At 46.8% G+C, this 23,524-nt stretch overlaps 1 protein-coding gene across 1 annotated transcript in view; it reads right to left on the bottom strand.

The window, feature by feature from the left end:
- Positions 1 to 23,524, bottom strand: part of GPN3 (GPN-loop GTPase 3) — a 61,793-nt gene that overhangs the window by 5,366 nt on the left and 32,903 nt on the right. Inside the window, exons 5-7 of the mRNA XM_077292819.1 lie at positions 22,123 to 22,238; positions 21,594 to 21,690; positions 9,825 to 9,953 (exon numbers count right to left, since the gene is read on the bottom strand). Of these exons, the coding sequence (XP_077148934.1) occupies positions 9,825 to 9,953; positions 21,594 to 21,690; positions 22,123 to 22,238 (342 nt within the window). The remainder of the gene's footprint in view (positions 1 to 9,824; positions 9,954 to 21,593; positions 21,691 to 22,122; positions 22,239 to 23,524) is intronic.

The following is a 23,524-nucleotide window of genomic DNA, read 5'->3' as shown; positions in this document are numbered from 1 at the left end:
GGAAATCAAGGTGCCAGAGTCTGGAGGAAGACTGGGGAGAAGGAAATGCCAAAATGCCTGAAGTCCAGTGTCAAGTACCCACAGTCAGTGATGGTGTGGGGTGTCATGTCAGCTGTTGGTGTTGGTCCACTGTGTTTCATCAAGGGCAGGGTCAATGCAGCTAGCTATCAGGAGATTTTGGAGCACTTCATGCTTCCATCGGCTGAAATGCTTTATGGAGATGAAGATTTCATTTTTCAGCACGACCTGGCACCTGCTCACAGTGCCAAAACCACTGGTAAATGGTTTACTGACCATGGTATTACTGTGCTCAATTGACCTGCCAACTCTCCTGACCTGAACCCCATAGAGAATCTGTGGGATATTGTGAAGAGAAAGTTGAGAGACGCAAGACCCAACACTCTGGATGAGCTTAAGGCCGCTATTGAAGCATCCTGGGCCTCCATAACATCTCAGCAGTGTCACAGGCTGATTGCCTCCATGCCACGCCGCATTGAAGCAGTCATTTCTGCCAAAGGATTCCCGACCAAGTATTGAGTGCATAACTGAACATTATTTGATGGTTTTTTTGTTTGTTATTAAAAAACACTTTTATTTGATTGGACGGGTGAAATATGCTAATTTATTGAGACAGGTTTTTTGGGTTTTCAGGAGTTGTATGCCAAAATCATCAGTATTAAAACAATAAAAGACCTGACAAATTTCAGTTGGTGGATAATGAATCTATAATATATGAAAGTTTAATTGTAATCATTACATTATGGTAAATAATGAAATTTAACACTATATGCTAATTTTTTGAGAAGGACCTGTATAGATATTTCCCCAGAGAACACAGAGGCAGCTTGTATTTAGAACTGATTTTACTGGAGGTAATCCGGTAGATAACTAAAGGGGGGGCCATTTATATGGATACACCTAAATAAAATGGGAATGGTTGGCGATATCAACTTCCTGTTTGTGGCACAGTTTATGGGAAGTGGGAAACTTTAAGATGGGTGGTGACCATGGCAGCCATTTTGAAGTTGGCCATTTTGGATCCAACTTTATTTTTTCCAATGGGAAGAGAGTCATGTGACACATCAAACTTAAGAATTTCACAAGAAAAACAATAGTGTTTTTGGTTTTAACTTAACTTTATTCTTTCATGAGTTATTTACAAGTTTATGACCACTTACAAAATGCTAGCACAGGCTTCCAGGCTGCAGCTGGGGCATGATTTTCCATGTGTGTCCAGGCTTGCAGCCACTGCCAGGTGCCCTAGGCCTCAGTTTCTGTGCTGGCTATGCTCTACTGGTTTCTGTCTGTGCTTAGGGTGTGCGCGGCCACACCTTCCCCGCTTTTATTAGGGGCAGTGTGTGCGCTTGAATTGCTGTCCCCAGCTTATTGCTGAGGGGCAGCTCCTATTTAAAAGTTCCTTTACCCTGTTGGGCATTGCCAGAGATTCTCATTAGGTTGCTGAACCTAGCCTTGTGTGTTTGGTCCTCCATGTTGCTCCTGGTCTGCCAGGTTTTCAGCTCCTGTTCTGCCTGCTATCAGTTCTAGGAAAGTCTTTGTCCCTGGACCCATCCTGCATTGGTACCAAAGTCCTTGCCTTGAATGTGGATTCTTGCCATGTGATATTCTTGAAGTCCTTCTGTGTCTTGAACCATGTACCCAGTGACTTTCCGGTCCGAGCCTGTGATGCTTGCACCATACCACTTGCGCTGCTTTCTAGGTCGTGTCTGATGTCCAGATCCTGGTGACATCTGTCCGGTACCTGATGACCACTGCTCGATGTCCTACCGGTGTCCCTGATGCCTGGAGCCTGACGACCTCTGTCTGGTGCCTGATGACCGCTGCTTGATGCCCTGCCTGTGTCCCTGATGCCCTGTGTCCCCGATGCCCTGCCTGTGTCTGTGGTCCCGAGTCCAGATGTCCTGCCTTTGTCCTAGATGTCCAACCTGTGTTCAGATATCCAGTCCATGGTCCAGCCGGTATTTCAGAGTCAGTCCCACTCATGGTCTAGGACAGGCTCCTCCTCAGTGTTTCTGGAGAGTCTTGTTTCTCGGTGACGGCTCAGCCTGTGTGTCCTGGATCTGACCAGCCAATGTCTTGAGCTTCCATGTCGGTGTTCCTGGACCTGTGCTGTCTGTGTCTTGCCTGTCTCCCGATGTCCTACCTGTTTTCAGGTGTCCATCCTGTGATGATGTCTGTCTGAGGGCGGTATTTGATGTTCTCCTGCTGTGCTTGTGTTAAGCCTGACGCCTGAAAGAGAGGTTCTCCTGATATGCCCATGCCAGATGACCCTGGACTGCATCAACCCGTGAGCCATCGTCTGCGGACATGTGATGTTCATCCTTCCTTGATGTGCAGAATCGGGAGCCTAGCATTGTTATGCCTTGAGTTCTGTATGATCACTTTCTCTAAGTAAACTTTAATGTTTCTTGTTACCTGAAGTTGTGTGGTGTCATCTAGTCCTGCATGTCACCACTTTGCCCACATGCTCAGCTGCCATAGACCCTAGTCGTTGCCCTTCCCTAGTCTGGGTAGGGCCGAGTCACCCTCGTCCCTCTCTGTGGTCCAGTGGGTCCACATTCCATTACCACCTGGGACGCACGCCCCACGTCGTCAGGGCCTGGCGACGTGGGAGCGTAAACTAACTAAATTAAGCAGCGTCACCCTCTGTTCGTGACAAGATGGAAGGATTATGACTTATTGAAAAGCAGGGTGACTATATTGGTCATTGGTATTTTCTTTGAAATGTCAGAAAAGGATTTTTGTACATTTTATATTGTTTAGTTATTATTCTCCCTAACAGATGGCAGTAAACAATTTTAAGTGGGGGAATTTTATGTTTTTCTATTAGTTGCCTAATAATTCTGAACAATAACAGTTGTCCAAACATTCTGCTCATTAAGAAATCTTCTCCCTTTTATTTTAAATATTGAGGTTTATTAACCTTTTAGACAGCACTGTATTTGATCAATAATTAAATTAATAATCAAAAATGCGAATTTCCTAATAATTGTGCACACAGTGTAAGTGCTTTATTAGGACATACTGTCGTCTTAGTTAGAGGTCTCCCACTAAGGATCCCTGCTATGTGCCAGAAAGGGGCATTCCGCTGGAAAACCTGCTACTACATGGACAGACCAAGCATGTCCATATGTTACATAGTAGGCCAGTCATTACAGTAAGGGATATGAGAGGCTATATTTGGAGTCACCTGCTGTCCAAATTAATTTGGACTTCTCTATAACAGACGACATAATTATGAAAGCATGCCAAATCATGCTCTAGGCAGGAAAAGAAAAGCTGGTTGTGAGGTGCATGCATTGCAGACAGCCCATTGAATAGAGGGATTTTTGGTTCTTATCGTAAAATCTCTTTCTTGGAGCCTTCATTGGGGGACACAGGTAACCATGGGTGTATGCTGCTGTCGCTAGGAGGCTGACACTATGCAGATAAGGAAACGTTAACTCCTCCTCGGCAGTATACACCCTCCGACACAATGCAACTCAGTTTGGTGCTAAAGCAGTCGTAGGAGTAAGTATAAGGAACTCAACCTATGTACCAACCCAAAACAATGGCACGTTGGCCAACATGGTACAAAATAAATGGGAGGGTGCTGTGTCCCCCAATGAAGGCTCCAAGAAAGATTTTACGGTAAGAACCAAAAATCCCTCTTTCTTTCTCGCTTCATTAGGGGACACAGGTAACCATGGGACGTCCAAAAGCAGTCCCAAGGGTGGGAAAAATTAGTCAGAAAAGAAGACTTAGGTCGTCCGGTGGGAAACCGCCGCCTGCAGTATCTTCCTACCCAGGCCTGCATCCGCAGAAGCCTGAGTATGCACCATGTAGAACCTTACGAAGGTGTGAAGGGACGACCAGGTTGCAGCTTTGCAAACTTGCAAAGCCGAAGCCTGGTGACAAACGGCCCAAGAAGCTCCCACAGCCCGGGTAGAGTGAGCCCTCACACTTGGAGGAGGCTGTTTATCCTGAACGTGGTATGCTCCCAGAACCGCTGAACGAATCCAACGAGCAATAGTGGATTTAGAAGCAGGGAGCCCTTTTCGACGACCTTCAGAGATGACAAACAGAGGATCGGATTGGCGAAAAGAAGCAGTTCTGGTAAGATAGACTCGGATAGCCCTGACCAAATCCAGCTTGTGGAGAGATTTCTCCAAGGGATGGACCAGGGAAGGGCACAAAGAAGGAAGGACGATGTCCTCGATGTGAAAAGCCGAAACTACTTTTGGTAGAAAGGAAGGAACAGGCCGCAGGACTACTTTGTCCTGGTGCAGAATTAGGAAAGGAGAACGGCAGGATAATGCCGCTAACTCGGATACCCTCCTAATAGAGGTGATGGCGACCAGGAAGGCCACCTTCCAAGATAGGAGAGAAAAGGATATGTCCTGGATTGGTTCAAAAGGCGCGCGCGTTGGAGGGTGCCGAGAACGAGGTTGAGATCCCATGGCTCAACCGGGAATGATAAGGAGGTGCTATGTGGGTAACACCTTGGAGGAAGGTCTTGACTTGGGGAAGGGAAGCTAGGTCCCTTTGGAAAAAGGATGGACAGGGCGGAAACCTGGCCCTTTAAGGTACTTTAAGAAAGGCCCGAATCGAGACCCGCTTGAAGGAAGCCAAGGACTGAAGGGAAAAAAACCATAGGGAACAAGCTGTTGTCGTCGCACCATCCGAAAAAGGCCTTCCAACATCTATGACAGATGCGAGAAGAAGCCGGTTTCCTAGCTTTTATCATGGTCTGTATGACGCTGTGAGAAAAACCTGCGTCTCTTAGGACTGCGGCCTCAACGGCCATACCATTAAATTCAGAGACCGAGAATTCGGGTGGAAGAGGGGCCCCTGCGATAAAAGATCCAGACGGTCTGGGAGTCTCCAGTGGACGTCCGACAGCATGTTGACTAGCTCCGCGTACCAGGCCCTGCGAGGCCAATCTGGACCTATTAAGAGAACGGGGACCCTCTATGCCTTTATCTTCTTTACGACCCTTGGGATCAAGGGAAGGGGAGGAAAAAGATAGGGCATGTGGAACTGGGCCCACGGGATCACCAGGGCGTCGCAACCATCGACCATGGGGCCCCGAGACCTGGCTACATACTGGGGAACCTTGTGGTTCATTCAGGAGGCCATTAGGTCGACGTCCGGAACTCCCCATCTCTGACATATTTGGTTGAAAACGGTGGGATGGAGAAACCACTTGCCTGGCGCGAGGCCCTGACAGCTGAGGAAGTCGGCTTCCCAATTGTCCACCCCTGGAATATGGACAGCTGAGATGGCGGGAACGTGGTTCTCTGCCCAGCGTAGAATGTTTGACATCTCCCTCATTATCTTCTTGCTGCGAGTCCCTCCCTGATGGTTTATGTAAGCCGTGGCGTTGCCTGACTGAACGAGGACCGTATTTCCCACGAGGGGCTGCCAGTGGAGGAGGGCGAGGAAGATCGCCCTGATCTCCAAGAGATTGATGGGGAGAAGGGTCTCCTGAACCTTCCAGCGACCGTGCGCTGTGTGATGGAGAAAGACCGCACCCCACCCCTGAAAACTGCCGTCAGTGGTGATGATCTGCCAGCAGAGGGGGAGAAAATGACCTCCAGCGCAGGATGGAGGCGGAAAGCGTCCAAGTGAGAGACTGTCTCACATTGAGAGGAAGGCGAATTGGGTAATCTAGGGAAAGTGGGTTCTTGTCCCAGGCAGACAGGAGAGCCAGCTGGAGAGGGCGAGAGTGAAATTGAGCGTAAGGTACTGCTTCCATGGAAGCGACCATCTTCCCTAGAACTTTCATACAGAGCCGTAGAGGCAGAGGAACCAGGCGCTTTAAGACTTTGATGCCCTGGCAGAGAGAGAAGAACTTCTCTTTCGGGAGGAAGACCCGAGCTTGGATGGTGTTGAATTCCATGCCCAGGAACTCAAGGCGTTGAGTTGGAATCAAGGTCGACTTGTCCCTGTTGATTATCCAGCCGTGGGGGATCAGCGTGTCCGGAGTGATCTGGAGACTCTGGTCGCAGTCCCGGTGAGACGGACACTTGACCAGAAGGACGTCGAGATAGGGGATTATGAGGATCCCCTTTGAACGAAGGATGGCCATGACCGCTGCCATTTCTTTCGTAAAGACCCTGGGGGCGGACGCTAGGCCGAACGGGAATGCTGTAAACTGGTAAGGTTTCTGGATCGCGAAACGAAGGAACCTCTGATGCTGCTGACAAATCGGAATGCAGGTACGCATCCTGAAAGTCCACAGAGCACTGATATTCACACGGTTCCATGGAAGCGATCACCGAGCGCAGTGACTCCATCTTGAAGTGTCGAACCCGAAGGTGGCGGTTCAACTGTTTGAGATCCAAAATCGGGCGGAGAGAGCAATCTTTTTTTTTCAGAACCACGAACAGATTTGAATAAAAAAAAAAAAAAAAACGCTCACAGTAAGAACAGGAAGGATCACTCCTGAGGTGAGGAGGGTATCGACGGCCCAGAGGAGCCCTGGGGCATGGGACGGCTGCTTGGGTGGACAGGAGAGGATGAAACGTCTTCCTGGGGGGCGAAGATAATTCTATTTTGTAGCCTGATGTAACGATCTTCCTGACCCAGGCGTCGTCGACTACCGATAACCAAGCCTCTGTGAACAGAAGAAGCCTGCCTCCCACCCTGGAAAGATTTCCAGGTGGGGGTGACCCGTCATTTTGAAGAGAATCTGTGGCCGCGAGATCCGGAAGGTTTAGAGGAGCGGCTCTTAGCCCTCCAGTGAGGGGTAGGCCTGAAGGGAGGTTTTCTCCGTTCCCCCTGAACGGAAGAACGCTCCTGCTGGGAGGAACCGCCAGAGAAGGAGAAGGGCCAAAAGGGACTAAAGGACTGGGGTCCCCTACGATTAAAGGGGCGATTAGGCCTGAATTGAGGGAGAGAGGTGCTCTTTCTACATGTAGCGTCGGAGATGATCTGGTCTAGCTTAGTGCCAAAGAGTCTGGAGCCCTGGAACGGAAGGCCAGTGAGAGACTTTTTAGAAGCGGGGTCAGCGTTCCACGCCTTCAGCCAAAGGACAATGATGTTGCCGTTTGCTCTTGCGGAACAAGCAGCCGCATCCAAGGAGGCATTTAACAGATATTTCCCCGCGTGTGCAATCTGGTCCACTAAATCAGCTAGTTCCTCCGAAGGAGCCGAAGCAACGATGCCCCTGCGAAGTATCTTGGCCCAGGCAGACATGGCTTTTGCCACCCAACAGGAGGCAAAATTCGGGCAGAGAGGCGCCGGACGCCTCAAAGGCTGATCTGGTTAAAGCCTCAATTTGTCTGTCCTTAGCGTCCTTAAGAGACGCTGCATCAGGGATAGACAGAACTGTCTGCGAAGATAGACGAGAGACAGGCGGGTCTACCTTAGGGGAATCAGACCGTTTGCTGACTAGGATTAAAGGGGTACAAGATATCCAGACGCTTTCTTCCTGGAAAACGTTTTCCGGGTTGTTCCCAGTGTCTAGAGGTAGTATTCTCAAACTCTTTGTGATTGGGAAAAACTCTAGAGGACCGTTTCACCCGTTTGAATGAAACGGAGTCCTCCTGGGACATGGAATCCTCCTCAAGTTCAAGGGTTTGAATAATAGCCAAAATAAGGCTATCTACCATGTCCTGCGTGCCAGAGGTCTGATCTGTATTAGAATCAGACTGAGTGCGAAAGTACATCCGACCCGACGTCCGCCTCAGAGGAGGGGGAACGGGTGGAGAGGGGTATTCTAGATGGTGCCACGGGTTCCGGAGAGCTGGATGAGGAGCTTGACAGAGTCCTCTTTCTGGATCCTTTCTCCAATCTGACCCTGTGCGGGTATTGGTCAGGTGTGAGCGAATCGCCGTGGGAGGCGTTCGTGGCACTGGTGGCAGAAGATGGAACGCTTGCCGCTTCTAGGACCTGTACCAGGGACTGGGACACTTTTGTCAAGTCTGAGACTGACTGAGACATAGCAACAGCCCACTCCGGGGGAGGGGGAGTGCACTCATCCTGAGCAATAGGAGCTTCCTGAGGGACGGACATGGTGGAAGGACTGCAGGACAGACAGAAAGGCGACGGCTGGCCTGAAGCCCACTTTCTCTTAGAGCGGGCACAAGCATAATGGGTCACCGTGGGTTTGTAGCCGGATATCTATGTGGAGTTGAGCATAGGTAGAGCCTGAATGAGGACTGCAGCAGGATGCTATGCAGGCGACACTGCTGCTGAAGAGGGCTGTAGCAGAGCGCTAAGCCGGCGATACTGTTTAAGTGAGGATTGCAGCAGAACGCTAAGCAGATGATGCTGCTGAAGGGAGTAAAGCCGAGGAAGGAGGCAGGGAATGCAGAGCCTACCAGACACCCAGCGATTGCAGAGGCAGCGCAGGTACTGTGTCCCCCTCCGAATCCTGAAGACGCTGCAGGAGCGCGCCAAGATGGACACAGTTGTCTCTGGCCATGCGATGCTGGAGCGAGCGGTGGGCGGGCAAAGATGTGTTCGGGCGCGCAGAAGGGTGGGCGTACACAAGAAAAAGAAACCGGCGTCCTGGTAGGCTGACGCGCCTGAGGAGGCTTGTCGAAGTGGAGAGCCGAGGCAGTGCACAGCAGAGGGGGCGTGCCTGGCACAGGAGAAAATGAAAGTGCGGCGCTGATAAGCCTAGACCGGCAAGGGGGCATGGCCTAACGAGGGAAGGAGAAAGGCTGCAATATGCCGGGAATCGCGCGATTAGGTGGGAAGGGGAGGGGGGATGAAAAAGTCGGCTCTTGTCCCACTTGCTACCTTGCTTGAATCCAGCTACTTGGTGTCTGAGGATCGCGTCAGAATCCCTCGGAGAAGAAGAGGGTCCTGGGAGTAAGATCCTCCTTCCCGCACCATCTCCGGACGGTGCAGAAGACGGCGTCAACCCCTTACGAGAAGGCGGGAGGCCACCATAGGTGACAACAGTCTTCCTCAAAGCCCTCTCGGAGGAGAGGGGTGGGGAGGGGAAAAGGCAAGGATTGGCCATCAAGAAGTCACCCTGAAACACCCATAAGGGTGACAGGGGACGAAGTCCTGCCAGCGGGTTCGAGAGTGGGCAATGCGGGAAGTAACACACTGCTCTCTCGGTCGCTTAAAATGTGAGAAAAACAAGGTGAGAAGCTGCACCCTGTTACCCGAAGAAGTGAATCTGAAAGAGAAAGGGAAATGATTAATAAAACACAAAAACCCTGTAAAAGAAAATAATGCAGATCTGGTGGTTAGATCCAGGTCTGCCTCCTACAGACACTAAGCAAATCAGTTTTTGTTGCATTGTGCCTGTCAGAGGGTGTATACCGCCGGGGAGGTGTTAACGTTTCCTTATTTGCATAGTGTCAGCCTCCTAGCGACAGCAGCATACACCCATGGTTACCTGTGTCCCCCAATGAAGCGAGAAAGAAATATTGTTTATTGTCACAGATAACTAAGATACATCTTATTAAAGTTATGCTTCATAAAAAATAAATCATGGAATAGTTTATCTTCCTTTGGTACACTACTTTCAAAACATGATCATGGGCACATACTAATGTACTGGTAAAGAAGCCCTTGTATACAGCATGGCTCATAAATTATAGAACTCATGGACAGATAGCTTTTATACAGCAGATGAATTACCTGATCTCCATTTTAGTCACATTGGAATATCGCATACCTAGGTTGTCATAGAGTTGGACGGGACCTAGGTGTGAGTGATAACGTGGAGGCTTGTGTGTGAGATAAAGAAAACGTTAGCTTTTTTTTTGGCATGATCCACACTATTCTTAATATAGGCTGTTTCAATAAATATTAAACATAAAATGATCTTTTGCTTGGTTTTCCATCAATGCTGAACATACCTTTGGCTCTTTAAACTCCAGGTCTTCCCCATATTGTATAGAGAAATCTATATGCTGGAGTACGATGTTAATACATTCTTCATCTGATCGATCAAACGGTAAGAACCGAACCATGCTGTAGTCATCAATCTAACACAGATATAATAAAAAAAAAAAAAAAAATCATAAGCCAGGTCAACACATTTTTCCCCATCATAGATCTCACCATTGTCTATCGGGAGTCTGCAGAAGAAAAACAAAACAAACAAAAAAAAAACCCCATGTGTAAGGGCTGTCGTTGCCACGTATTGTGGGATGTTGTACCTGCTACAAATTAAATTGTAAAATCCAAGTACCGTATATACTCGAGTATAAGCTGACCCGAGTATTAGCCGACCCCCTAATTTTGCCACAAAAAAACTGGGAAAACTTAATGACTCGAGTATAAGCCTAGGGTGGGAAATGGAGCAGCTACCGGTAAATGTCAAAAGTAAAAATAGATACTAATAAAAGTAAAATTAATTGAGACATCAGTAGGTTAAGTGTTTTTGAATATCCATATTGAATCAGGAGCCCCATATAATGCTCCATAAAGTTTATGATGGCCCCCATAAGATGCTCCATATTAAAATATGCCCCATATAATCCTGCATAAAGGTTAATAATGGCTCCATAACATGCTACATAAAGATATTTGCCCCATATAGTGCTGCACAAACGTTATGGCCCCATAAGATACTCCATTCAGACATTTGCCCCATATAATGTTGCACAAACGTTAATTATGGCCCCATAAGATGCTCCATAAAGATATTTGCCCCATATAATGCTGCACAAACGTTGATTATGGCCCCATAAGATGCTCCATACAGACACTTGCCCCATATAGTGCTGCACAAACGTTATGGCCCCATTTGCTGTTGCTGCGATAAAAAAAAAAAAAAAATCACATACTCACCTCTCGTCGCTCAGGCCCCTGGCATTTTCAATATTTACCTTTCCTCGTTCCGGGCGCCGCTCCATCTTCAGCATCTTCTGCACTGACGCTCAGGCAGAAGGCGCGCACTAACCACGTCACTGCGCCCTCTGACCTGAGCGTCACTACAGAAGACGCTGAAGACGGAGAGGCGCCCGGAACGAGGAAAGGTGACTATCGAGCAGCGCAGCGCTCCCCTCCCCGTTATACTCCTCCTGGCGCGGTGCAGTCCCTGCTTCCCCGGCAGCTTCTTCCTGTACTGAGCGGTCACAGTTACCGCTCATTACAGTAATGAATATGCGGCTCCACCCATATGGGAGGTGGAGCCGCATATTCATTACTGTAATGAGCAGTACCATGTGATTGCTCAGTACAGGAAGAAGCAGGGGCTCCGGGGAGCCAGGGACCGCGCCAGGAGCAGGTGAGTATAATTAGACAGCCCCCGCTCCCCCGCCGACCCCTGGGTATGACTCGAGTATAAGCCGAGAGGGGGACTTTCAGCCCCCAAAAATGGGCTGAAAATCTCGGCTTATACTCAAGTATATACGGTAGATGTACAAAGAGAGAAACACACTGACAGAACATAAATCCTTTATTACATAATATGGTCAGGGTTTATATAGGTTTCTTACTGGACATATGTTGTAATATAATTGGGTCAGCTTATCTTTAAATATTTGCTGGCATTAGCATACATACATACATACATCTGTGAAGAAACCAGATTATATCTTAATTACCCAGACAACTACTGTATGTTTAGCAAACCAAGAAGAACTGACTTTATCTGTATGTTGGCTTATGGATTTAAGTGTTGATTTCTGGTTGGTCAAGAAAACAGACTTGTTTGTGTAAGCCTGGAATATTGACTTGTAAGCGGATATTTGATATAACATATTGTGCGCTCTTATCCTGAATGAATAGTGAGGTCTACTGATATACTAATTATACATTGTCTAGCCCAGATATTTTGTTGATTTTTAAAACAAAGGAGGAAAATCTATGCAAACAGATTAACCCCTTAATGACAGCCAATACGTCTTTTAACTGACCTGAGATATAAGAGAATAGCCTCGCCATACAGGTGACAAACCAGCAGCTGTCGGCTGTACACTATAGCTGACAACTTGTTGTATCAGCCACGATCAGTGTTTGCACCATCCATATCTGTTTAACCCCTTAGATGCTGCTGTCAATAGTGACTACATCATTATAAATGGTTAACAGAGTGTGGGGGCTTCCTCTTTATCCAAATTGGTGCTCTCAGATCATGATTTTGTGGTCCTGATGTTTGCCATGGCAATTCACGACCAAATACCAGCCTTAAGGTACCGTCAACACTAAACGATATCGCTAGCGATCCGTGACGTTGCAGCGTCCTGGATAGCGATATTGTTGTGTTTGACACGCAGCAGCGATCAGGATCCTGCTGTGATATCGCTGGTCGTTGATTAAAGTTCAGAACTTTATTTGGTCGTCAGATCGCCGTGTATCATTGTGTTTGACAGCAAAAGCAACGATACCAGCGATGTTTTACAATGGTAACCAGGGTAAATATCGGGTTACTAAGCGCAGGGCCGCGCTTAGTAACCCGATGTTTACCCTGGTTACCAGTGTAAAATGTAAAAAAACAAACAGTACATACTCACCTTCGCGTCCCCCGCCGTCCGCTTCCTGCACTGACTGAGCGCCGGCCGTAAAGTGAAAGCACAGCACAGCGGTGACGTCACCGCTCTGCTGTTAGGGCCGGCACTCAGTCAGTGCAGGAAGCGGACGCCGGGGGACGCGAAGGTGAGTATGTAGTGTTTGTTTTTTTACATTTTACACTGGTAACCAGGGTAAACATCGGGTTACTAAGCGCGGCCCTGCGCTTAGCAACCCGATGTTTACCCTGGTTACCCGGGGACCTCGGCATCGTTGGTCGCTGGAGAGCGGTCTGTGTGACAGCTCTCCAGCGACCAAACAGCGACGCTGCAGCGATCGGCATCGTTGTCTGTATCGCTGCAGCGTCGCTTAGTGTGAAGGTACCTTTAGAGTCTGGCAGCTGTAGTAATCTGTTCAGAAGTTAGAGACATTTAGGAGATAAAAATACACATTTTCATTTCCGTCATACCACTTTGCATTAATTCCTGTAAAGCACCTGAAGAGTTAATAAACTACCTGACTGCAGTTTTCAATACCCCAGGGGGTGCTGATTTAAAAATGGTATCACGTTTGGGGGTTTCCCAATATATGAGACCCCTAAAGTCACATCAAACATTGATAAGTCTCTAAAAAAATAAATTTTGTAAATTTCCTTGAAAAAATGAAAAATTGCTGCTACATTTTTAATCCTCCTAAAATGCTAGCAAAATGTGTAAAGCAGACATGTGGGAAATGTTATTTATTAATGGTTTGCTATGGTATGACTATCTGGATTAAAGGGATAATCATTCAAATTTTGAAAATTGCTAATTTTTTAACATTTTTCTCAAATTTTTGATATTTTTTATAAATAAACACAAAACATATTGACCAAAATTTACCATTACCATAAAGTAGAATGTGTCACGAAAAAAACAATCTCAAAATCACTGGGATTTGTTGAAGCGTTGCAGAGTTATTACCACATAAAGTGACACTGGTCAGATTTCAAAAATTTGCCTCCGTCACTAAGGGGTTAAGTAATCAAACAAGGCAACTTGGTCGTCACCATTCCTCCCCTTATCTGTGAGGGCGGACTGAATGACACGGCAAATCTAAAAATTGGTTACATGCCTCTGTATAAGGCTATGTGCACACTTTGCGGATTTTGCTGCGGATCCGAAGCGGATTCCCATGAGTTTACAGTACAATGTAAACCTATGGGAAACAAAAAACGCTGTGCACATGCTGCGGAAAAAGCCGTGCGGAAACGCTGCGGATTACATTCCGCAGCATGTCACTTCTTTTCTGCGGATTTTCACCTGCTCCAATAGGAAAATGCAGATGAAAATCCGCATAAGAAACCGCAGTAAAAACCGCGATAAATCCGCAGTAAAAACCGCAACGGGTTTTCACTGCGGATTTTGGAATTCCGCTGCGGAAAAATCCGCAGTGGAATCCGCAAAGTGTGCACATAGCCTAAAGAGACTCACAGACAGAGAGAGAGAGACAGCCAGAGACAGGACAGCAGCCAATATCATGGCACCATCATTCTACAGGAAACAACCTAGGGGTTTTCAGCTCCAGTTGGAAGAATTCAGATCTGTTCCATTGACCATCGCTGAACCATGGATACGTTTGGAGAAAGCCAGGAATGGGACCCGCTGGTCGCCTGAGGTCCATAGAGATGGTCAGATAAGCCAGGTTGTGACTCTTGTGTCAACTGGCCTTGGACCTTGTAAAGACTCAGTGGACTGTCATCTTCCTATGCTTGTCGAAACCTCCTCTCTGTACTTGTGTACCACAGGTGGGGTAGCCAACCCTGGGAGCTCTGACGTAACATCTGCCATTGTCCTGGTGGGTTGACTGAAGGGTGACACTCTAATGTACACCATCTTGGGGAATTTTGCTGGTACTGTTCTATGTGTTATCTGTCTGTTTTGTGGTTCAATAAAACATTGGCACCCTTTTTTACCCTCACCCTATGTTGTCTGAGTAGCATTATGCCCACGTTAATGGGAGAGACGGCGTTAGGTGGGACGATCCCTGGTCCATGTGGTTCCAGATAGCGGACCACAACATCTAATTGGCGAAAGTTAACACCATCGACAAGCAGGTTTTGGGTCTAGGTGTGGCTCTACTGTTTAGTTTCACTTCTCTATTATCTCCAAGTCTTTAGTCAAAGAAATTGCTAAGACCCCTCTTATCTCAAATCATAGACTCCATTTTGGAAGCAAGGAGGAGATGCGCGTAAAAAAAAAAAAAAAAGAAGGATAAAATCGTAGTTACTTACCGATAACGGTATTTCTCTGATCCCATGATGGCACCACGGAGAGAGGGGTCCGCCCCCAGGGACAGGAAACCTACAGGTGAAAAAGGGCGTACCTCTCTCCCACATCAGTTGGTTAACAGAGCCTTATACAGAACTTCAGCTGCAATTTGATATTTACACAAATTAAACTTAACAATTTTTTACTTAACAGATGCACCGTGACTAAAGGTAACTAACTATACATTATAGTGTGCACACCTGTGTGTGAAAAGGGAGGGAATATACGGGTGCCATCATGGGATCAGAGAAATACCGTTATCGGTAAGTAACTACGATTTTCTCTATCCCCATGATGGCACCACGGAGAGATTTACATAGATTGTAATTTTTTAGGGAGGGACCACTGCCTCTAGAACCCTTCGACCAAAGGTAAGATCAGAGGAGGTCAAGTCTAAGCGGTAGTGTCTGAAAAATGTAGACTGGGAAGACCAAGTGGCCGCTCTACATATCTGTTGTATTGAAGCGCCCGCTCTTTCCGCCCAGGATGATGCCACTGCTCTGGTCGAGTGCGCTTTTATATTCTCCGGGATGGCCGTCCCGCTGGAAGAGTAGGATAGGGCGATGGCATCTCTTATCCACCTCGCTAGCGTAGCTTTTGACGCTTTCTGTCCCTTCCGTGGACCCTGGAAGCAGACAAACAGAGCCCTATCCTTCCTGCACTCTCTAGTGGCTGACAAGTATTGGAGTAGGCACCTCCTAACATCAAGGGTATGTAGTGTTTTTTCTCCCTCATTCTTGGGGTTGGGACAGAATGAGGGCAGGGAGACCTCTTGTGTCCTGTGAAATTGAGACGCGACTTTTGGGAGGTAAGCCGGGTCCGTTTTTAGAATGACTCTGTCCTCAAGAATTTGAGTGAAGGGAGGGCCCGCGGACAATGCTTGTATGTCACTAACGCGACGGGCTGAGGTTAGGGCCACTAAGAGTGTTGTTTTTAAAGATAGAATCTTTAGGGGTGCGTCTGCCAAGGGCTCAAAAGGAGATTTGGTTAGTGCATTTAGAACAAGGTTTAGATCCCATGGAGGGGCATTATGCAAAGGAACCGGTTTTAATCTACCCGAGGCTTTGATGAATCTCACGATCCATCGGTTTCTGGCTAGATCATAATTATATAGTGCTCCCAAGGCTGCTACCTGAACTTTTAGAGTACTCGTAGCTAGCCCTTTTTCCAAACCCTTTTGCAGGAATTCGAGAATCTTATCTATTGGGATTTCCCCCCCTGGGTCAACCCCTGATACAGACATGAATTTTTTCCACACTTTGCCGTATATTTTGGTGGTTACGGGTTTCCTACTCTGTAGTAATGTGGACACCAGGTTGGATGAAAACCCTTTGCTGCTTAATAGCTTCCTTTCAAAAGCCAGGCTGTCATATGTAGGCTTTTCACATTGGGGTGACACACTGGGCCCTGGGATAACAGATTTTGCGTGTCTGGTAGAACCCACGGACTGTCTAAGGACATCTTTCTCAGCCAAGAAAACCATATCCTGCGAGGCCAGAATGGAGCTATGATTATCACTGTTGCTCCCTCCTCCCGAATTTTCCTCAAGACTAGGGGAATGAGGGATATTGGAGGGAACGCGTAGGAGAGGCGATAGTTCCAGGGGACTGTGAGAGCGTCCAGAGCTACTGGCCCTCCCCGGGGGTCGATTGAGCAGAACTTCCTCACTTTCCGATTCTGAAAGTCCGCAAATAGGTCTATTTCTGGCTCTCCCCAACGTTTCACTATTTGGTTGAATACCGACTGTTTCAGCTCCCACTCCCCCTGTCTCAAGCGTGTTCTGCTGAGGAAGTCTGCGGTCTGGTTTTCTGAACCCTTTATGTAAAGGGCTGTTAGGGACTTCAGATTGTGTTCTGCAATGTAGAAGATAGACCGGGTTTCTTCCATCAGTGTTTGTGACCTGGTGCCCCCTTGGTGGTTTAGGTATGCTACCACTACCTGATTGTCCGAAAAGACTTTTACGTGGTGGGAGCGGATGATGTTTTGGAAGTGTATTAGGGCGAGTTTTACCGCTAGCAGTTCTTTCATATTTGATGAGGTTAGCTCCTGATTTTTGTTCCAGTTCCCTTGTGTCACCTGACCGTCTATATGAGCACCCCACCCCCAGGGGCTTGCATCGGTCGTTAGGATTTTCTCTGTTGGTAGTGACCAGGGGACCCCCTTGGTAAGATTTATCGGATCTGCCCACCACTGTAGGGAGTGTATCGTAGTTGGTGATATGCTTAACCGCCCGTCTAAATTTCCTCCCAGACACAGGCTTGAACTTAAAGTCTCCCATTGTAAGTCTCGGGAATGGCATTGTGCCCACTGCACTGCCGGGATACAGGATGTCATGGAGCCCAGCAGGGACATGGCTTTCCTGAGTGTGGTGACTGGGGATGATGACAACTGTACCGCTGCCTGTGTCATCTTTTGAATCTTCCCCTGAGGAAGATAACACGTTTGTGTGGTCGAGTCGAGGACTATCCCCAAGTACTCCTGTACCTGTGATGGGACTACTTTGGATTTGGTAAGGTTCAACAGCCAACCTAGGCTTGACAGAGAAGTCATAACCAAATCCAACTGCTGTTTGCAGTGATGGAATGATGTCCCTGCCACAAGGAGGTCGTCCAGGTATGGGACTATCAGGATATTCTGCTCTCGTATATGAGCCATCACTTCCGACATTAGTTTCGTGAATACCCGGGGTGCGATAGCTAACCCAAAAGGGAGGGCCCGAAACTGATAATGTTTCACCTCCCCCTGGATATTCACTGCCAGCCGGAGGTACTTTTGATGATCCTTGTGGATCGGTACATGATAGTATGCATCTCGTAGGTCTAGAACAGTCATGAAACACCTGGGAAAGAGTATTTTTACGCAAGATTTTATTGTCTCCATTTTGAAGTGTGGGATCTCGAGAAAACTGTTTAACTTTTTGAGATTTATTATTGTCCTGTATGATCCATCTGGCTTCTTTCGGAGGGGAGAGTAGAAGCCCATGCCTCTTTCCTGGTGAGGGACTTCCTGTAGGACTTCCTTCTGGACTAGGCCTAGAATCTCTTCCTGAAGAGCCGACTGTTCTTGAGACTGTCTCTGTGGTGTCACCATGAAGAGGTTGTTGGGGGGAATGCGGAACTTTAGCTTGAGCCCTTCTCGTACTATGCCTAGTATCCAGGGGCTGCTTGAAATTTTTTCCCAGGCTGGGAGGAACTCTGTTAGTCTCCCGCCAACCTGGGGGACACCTTCATTGAGTTTTCTTGTTGTCGGGAGTGGGTTTGTTGAATAGGAACCCTCTGGTTTTATTTCTTTTTTCCTCCCATGTTTCTTTGTTCCCTTTCGGAGGTTTTCTCCGCATAAATTTTTTATTCCGAAAGGAACGTCTGTATGATTGGTTGGGGAAACCAGGGAAAGACTTTTTCTTGTCCTCGGCTTTCTCGAGGATGTCATCTAGCGTTGTGCCGAACAAGAATTCCCCCTCACAGGGTATTGAACATAGTTTTGTCTTTGTCTGAAGGTCCCCTGGCCAACATTTTAGCCACAGGGCACGTCTTGCGGCGTTCGAAAAGGCGGCAGCCCTGGCTGCTAGTCTGGCTGAGTCTACAGATGCATCTGCCAAAAAGGCTGCTGCACCTTTCATTACGGACACTGATTTTTGAATCGTGTCTCTGGAGACTTTTCCTTTTAATTGGGAATCCAAGTGCTCAAGCCACACCATTAGCGCGCGAGCTGTGCAGGTGGCCGCGACCGCTGGTTTAAGTCCGCCTCCTGCCGCTTCCCAAGAGTTTTTTAGAAAAACCTCGGCTTTTTTGTCCATCGGATCTTTTAAGGTACCCATGTCCTCAAAAGGTAGGGCAAACTTTTTTGAGGCCTTTGCTATGGCCACATCTAATTTTGGTGCCTTACTCCAGGATGAGCAGGCTGGGTCATCAAACGGGTATTTTCTTTTGGGGGTGAGGAGAGCTTTTTTGTCTGGTTTTTTCCACTCTCTTTTAATTAGAGAGTGAATTTTCTCATTTACTGGAAATGCTCTTTTTCTTTTTTGTTCCAGACCGCTGAACATTATGTCCTGCGCTGTTTTTTTAGGTCGCTCCTCCACTAGACCCATTGTTGCTCTGACCGCTTTCACTAAAGCGTCTGTTTCCTCGATAGGGAAGCAACTGCGCCCCCCCTCAGAGGATACTGAAGAGGTGTCAGAATCTGACGAATTATTCGAGTCAGATAGTTCACTCTCTGACTCGTCCGCACTGGATACGGGGGACTCAGGTGTTTTCTTATGTTTTTTCTTTGTGGCTTTAATGCCTTTAATGGCACTTTTCACCTGGCTTTTTATTAGTGACTTTAATTCGGATGCAAATGATGGGGTTTCCTCCTGAATCGTCTTTTTTATACAGACGCTGCATAGTCTCTTCTCCCAGGAGGAAGGCAGCTCGTCTGAACATATGGCACATTCTCTGTGCTTAGTTTTGGCTGTACTTTTCCTCCCCTAGAACAGAAAGAGCCCTACATTAAAGTCAGCACTTTCACGTAGATCACTCACCCCCTGTGGATCAGAGATACCGTCTCAGGCCTGGTGACTGTATCCGCTGGAATTGTCGCCGGCCGTGTGGTTTTTGCAGACCCCCGACTGCGTTGAGACTCTGATCGTCCGCTGCTGCTGCGCTGTACAGAGGACGAGTTTCCTTTGCGCTGCTGCTGTGGGTGCAGACGCCGCTGCACTTGTGCCTGCTCAGGAGATCGCTGGACGGCTTCCTGCATAACCTGCTGCTCGCTTTCGCTCATGGTGGCCTCCGCACTGTAAGGTGCACTTGGAGTTTGAATTTGCCACCATTTTCCCTGTGCTGGCGTTGCTTTTATGCATTAGTGCCGGCGAAACCGGAAGTGACTGTTTGCGCATGCGCCCGCCCAACTTCCGGTTCTCTGCCAGCTTCACATGAGGGAATGAATGTACTGGGACGCCGGCGCGCGCGCAGTAGCGCTGCGTTTTCGCGATGATGGCGCCGGTGAGCGCACCAGCGCTCCATTACCGACGCCCACACCGATTTACCGGTAATTACGCCGGTGTCCTCTGGCCCGTCTTACTTGGCCTTTTATGGAAAGATAGCCGCCGCTACCTCCATATTATCATTAAGAGTCCTCCGGTGACCGCCGTCACCTGCTCCTTACCCCCCCTCTCTTTTTTTTTTTTTTTTTTTCATGGAAGGCAGACTGGATCCTTTTCACTGCCTTCCTCCACTCACCCATGAGGCCCGCCGACCCCTGTGGTGGTGCTTCAGGAAAGGGAGAAAAAAGAGAGGAAAAAACCGCTTGATCCAGCCGTAACAGGGTGCCCCCTGTTAGAAAGTCGACTGCATCAGCCCCTGGAACTCCACGAAGAATCCTTCAGGTACGTGCTGTAGGTTCCCCGTCAGGGACAGGAAACCAACTGATGTGGGAGAGAGGTACGCCCTTTTTCACCTGTAGGTTTCCTGTCCCTGGGGGCGGACCCCTCTCTCCGTGGTGCCATCATGGGGATAGAGAAATATAACTCCTGCCCTCACAGGGCTCACACTCTGCATTTAGAATGGACAATTGCAATCCAATATAATATAATACAATATAATATAATATATACACACACACAAATAAAATCGGATTGCACTCTGACTAGTGTTAGTGATTCAGTGTTCAGCTGTGATTTTTTTTTTTTAGCTTGGATTGTCCAGAATGAGGAAAAAAAAAATTGCAGCATGCTGCGAGCGGCCGCGTATATTGGATGAGATTCGGCAATGCAAGTCAATGGGTGCGAGGAGAAAAAAAAAAAAGTTTCACAGCACATGGCCATGCGATTTTTACACGCCCGTCTCAAAAAACCCATCATTTCATTACCCGAGTACAGTAAATTCACGGAGTTAACCGTCAGAATAGAACTGAGAAAGAGTTAAAAAAAAAAAAAATATGGTGTGGGGTTCCACTTCATTTTCTTAACCAGCTGAGGAAAAGCCAACAGCTGTGGGCTGATGTTTTTAGTCTGGGAAAGGGGTAATAAACATGGAGCTTCCCAGGCTATTAACATCAGCTCATAACTGTCTGTGTAGCCTTAACTGGTTATTAACAAGGGGGACCCCCCAAAATAACATGGGGTCCACCTATTGTTAATAATCAGCAAAGGCTAGATAGACTGCTGCAGGCTGATATTAATAGCCTGACTATTTGACTATGGGGTTAGTAATGGGGGTGTCTTATAGCTGCCTCTTCATTAATAATCCCGGTGCTTGATGCTGATATTAATAGCCTGGGAAACTCATGTTTATTACCCCCTTCACAGACTGTAAACATGAGCCCCCAGATGTTGGCTTTCCATCAGCTAGCTAACAAAATTAGGGGGGGGTTGGGAGCCAACGTCATTTTTTTAATTCATTTATTAGCTAAATACATGTGCTGTAAGCTACACACATAATACACTAATTACATATCTTACTGACATTTCTATCTGTATCTGTATAAAAGATTGGTTTATTAGTTCCAAAACTAGCTTGAAATAACAAAACTAATGTATGTAAAAGCCGATGTTAAAACTGGATTGCATAGGTGATAAATAAATAAGTAAATAAATAGATAAATAGTACTTGCATGACACTCATCCTACTTTTCTGGATCAACATCAGATTGATTTTATTTACACTGATGAGTGTGAGCCCTTACATTCAAAATTTGCTGTGGATTTTACCCTTATTACATTGAAGGATTTAAATATGTGGCATAACTATCAAGCTGAACATGTTGAAATCCAGCATGCCTTGAAAGCCTCATCCACATGTATGGAATAGTACTAATTTTAATTTGCTAGGGATCTGCAATTGTGAATCAAAGTTAAAAAAAAAAAAAAAAGGACCGATTTACCAATTCACAAATCGCCTTTGTCAACTTCTTGAATTTCTTGCTTCTTAGTTTACTTGTTGAGTCTTCAATCATGGAATACATGTCTGGATCTAAAAATCTGTTAGGGGGAAACAAATTTACATGTGCAATGTTAACAGATTGCATAGTAAGAAGTAGGACAATTTAAACGGTAGTCTGTCAGACCAAACTTACAGTATAAACTAAGCATATGGCCTTCTAGACTTTACAGCTCTCAGGCTTGGCTGAGCTTTCTCTACAGACATTGTTCGCTCCAGGAAAGCCAGTGCTGTCAATCACCAGTGATTGAGTGGGGCCATGTAAAATTAGTGGATGGAACAGCACAATGAGTTTCTTGGCCACACAAAAGTGCACAGAGTACCATAATTAATATGTTTAATTGAACTTGATTTCCTGCAGAACGGAGGCAGTAATCAAAACAGTAGAAGGTATGAAGGCCTACATCCCCTTTGGGACTATGTGCTTAGTTTTTAATGTCAGTTTGGGTTGACAAACTCACTTTTAATCTTACTTTTCGATTTCCTTTTTGGCTTTCTTGCTCAATAAATCCATCTTGGTCATGATATTGCATTGTGGTATCTCCAAGGAGACCATTGCGCTGAGGGCAGCCATGACACCGGATATAAACTGATAAAAAAAAAAAATAGAGTAACAGCTGTTAAAATGTCCTTCCAATTCTGTTCTGCTTCGGCTGATGTCAGATGACACCCAAGCAATACAGTGCATCTATCCTAATTAATAAAATCTGTGCCTCAACAGCTATACCACCCAGAATGCACAAGCATCTTTCCGCGCCTAATGTTAGATTTGGAAATGGAAGGACCAGTTAAGAAAAATTTTACTAAATTTATGTAATAAGGATGCAAAAGATGAAGATGAGCGAAATTGCAGTGGGCAAAAATATTACAGTGGGTGCGGAAAGTATTCAGACCCCTTTCAATTTTTCACTCTGTTTCATTGCAGCCATTTGGTAGATTCTAAAAAGTTCATTTGTTTTCTCATTAATGCACACCCGATCTTGACTGAAAAAAACGGAAATGTAGAAATTTTTGCAAATTTAATAAAAAAGAAAAACTGAAAAGGACTTGATTTGGAAAGGCACACACCTGTCTATACAAGACCTCACAGTACATGCCAGACCAAATGAGAATCATGAGGTCAAAGGAACTCGCCAAGGAGCTCAGAGACAGAATTGTGGCAAGGTACACATCTGGCCAAAGTTACAACAGAATTTCTGCAGTACTTAAGGGTCTTAAGAGCACAGTGTCCTCCATAATCCTTAAATGGAAGAAGTTTGGGACCACCAGAAGTCTTCCTAGACCTGGCCGTCCAGCCAAACTGAGCAACCGTGGGAGAAGAGCCTTGGTGAGAGAGGTAAAGAAGAACCCCAAAATCACTGTGGCTGAGCTCCAGAGATGCAGTAGGGAGATGGCAGGAAGTTCCACAAAGTGAACTATCACAGCAGCCCTCCACCAGTTGGGCCTTTATGGCAGAATGGCCTGATGGAAGCCTCTCCTCAGTGCAAGACATATGAGCGGCCCACATAGAGTTTGTTAAAAAAAAAAAAAAACACATGAGGGACTCCCAGACTATGAGAAATAAGATTCTCTGGTCTGATGAGACGAAGAAAGACATTTTTGTTGATAATTCAATGCGGTTATGTGTGGAGAAAAACAGGCACTGCTCATTACCTGCCCAATACAATTCCAAGAGTGAAACATGGTGGTGGCAGCATCATGCTATGGGAGTGTTTTTCAGCTGCAGGGACAGGACGACTAGTTGTCATTGAAGGAAACATGAATGCGGCCAAGTACAGAGATATCCTGGATGGAAACCTCTTCCAGACTGCTCTGGACCTCAGACTTGGCCGAAGGCTCACCTTCCAACAAGACAATGACCGTAAGCACACTGCT

The sequence above is a fragment of the Ranitomeya variabilis genome, chromosome 1, assembly GCF_051348905.1.
Source record: "Ranitomeya variabilis isolate aRanVar5 chromosome 1, aRanVar5.hap1, whole genome shotgun sequence".
Taxonomy (NCBI): domain Eukaryota; kingdom Metazoa; phylum Chordata; class Amphibia; order Anura; family Dendrobatidae; genus Ranitomeya; species Ranitomeya variabilis.
This window is presented reverse-complemented; position numbering and strand designations above follow the sequence as displayed.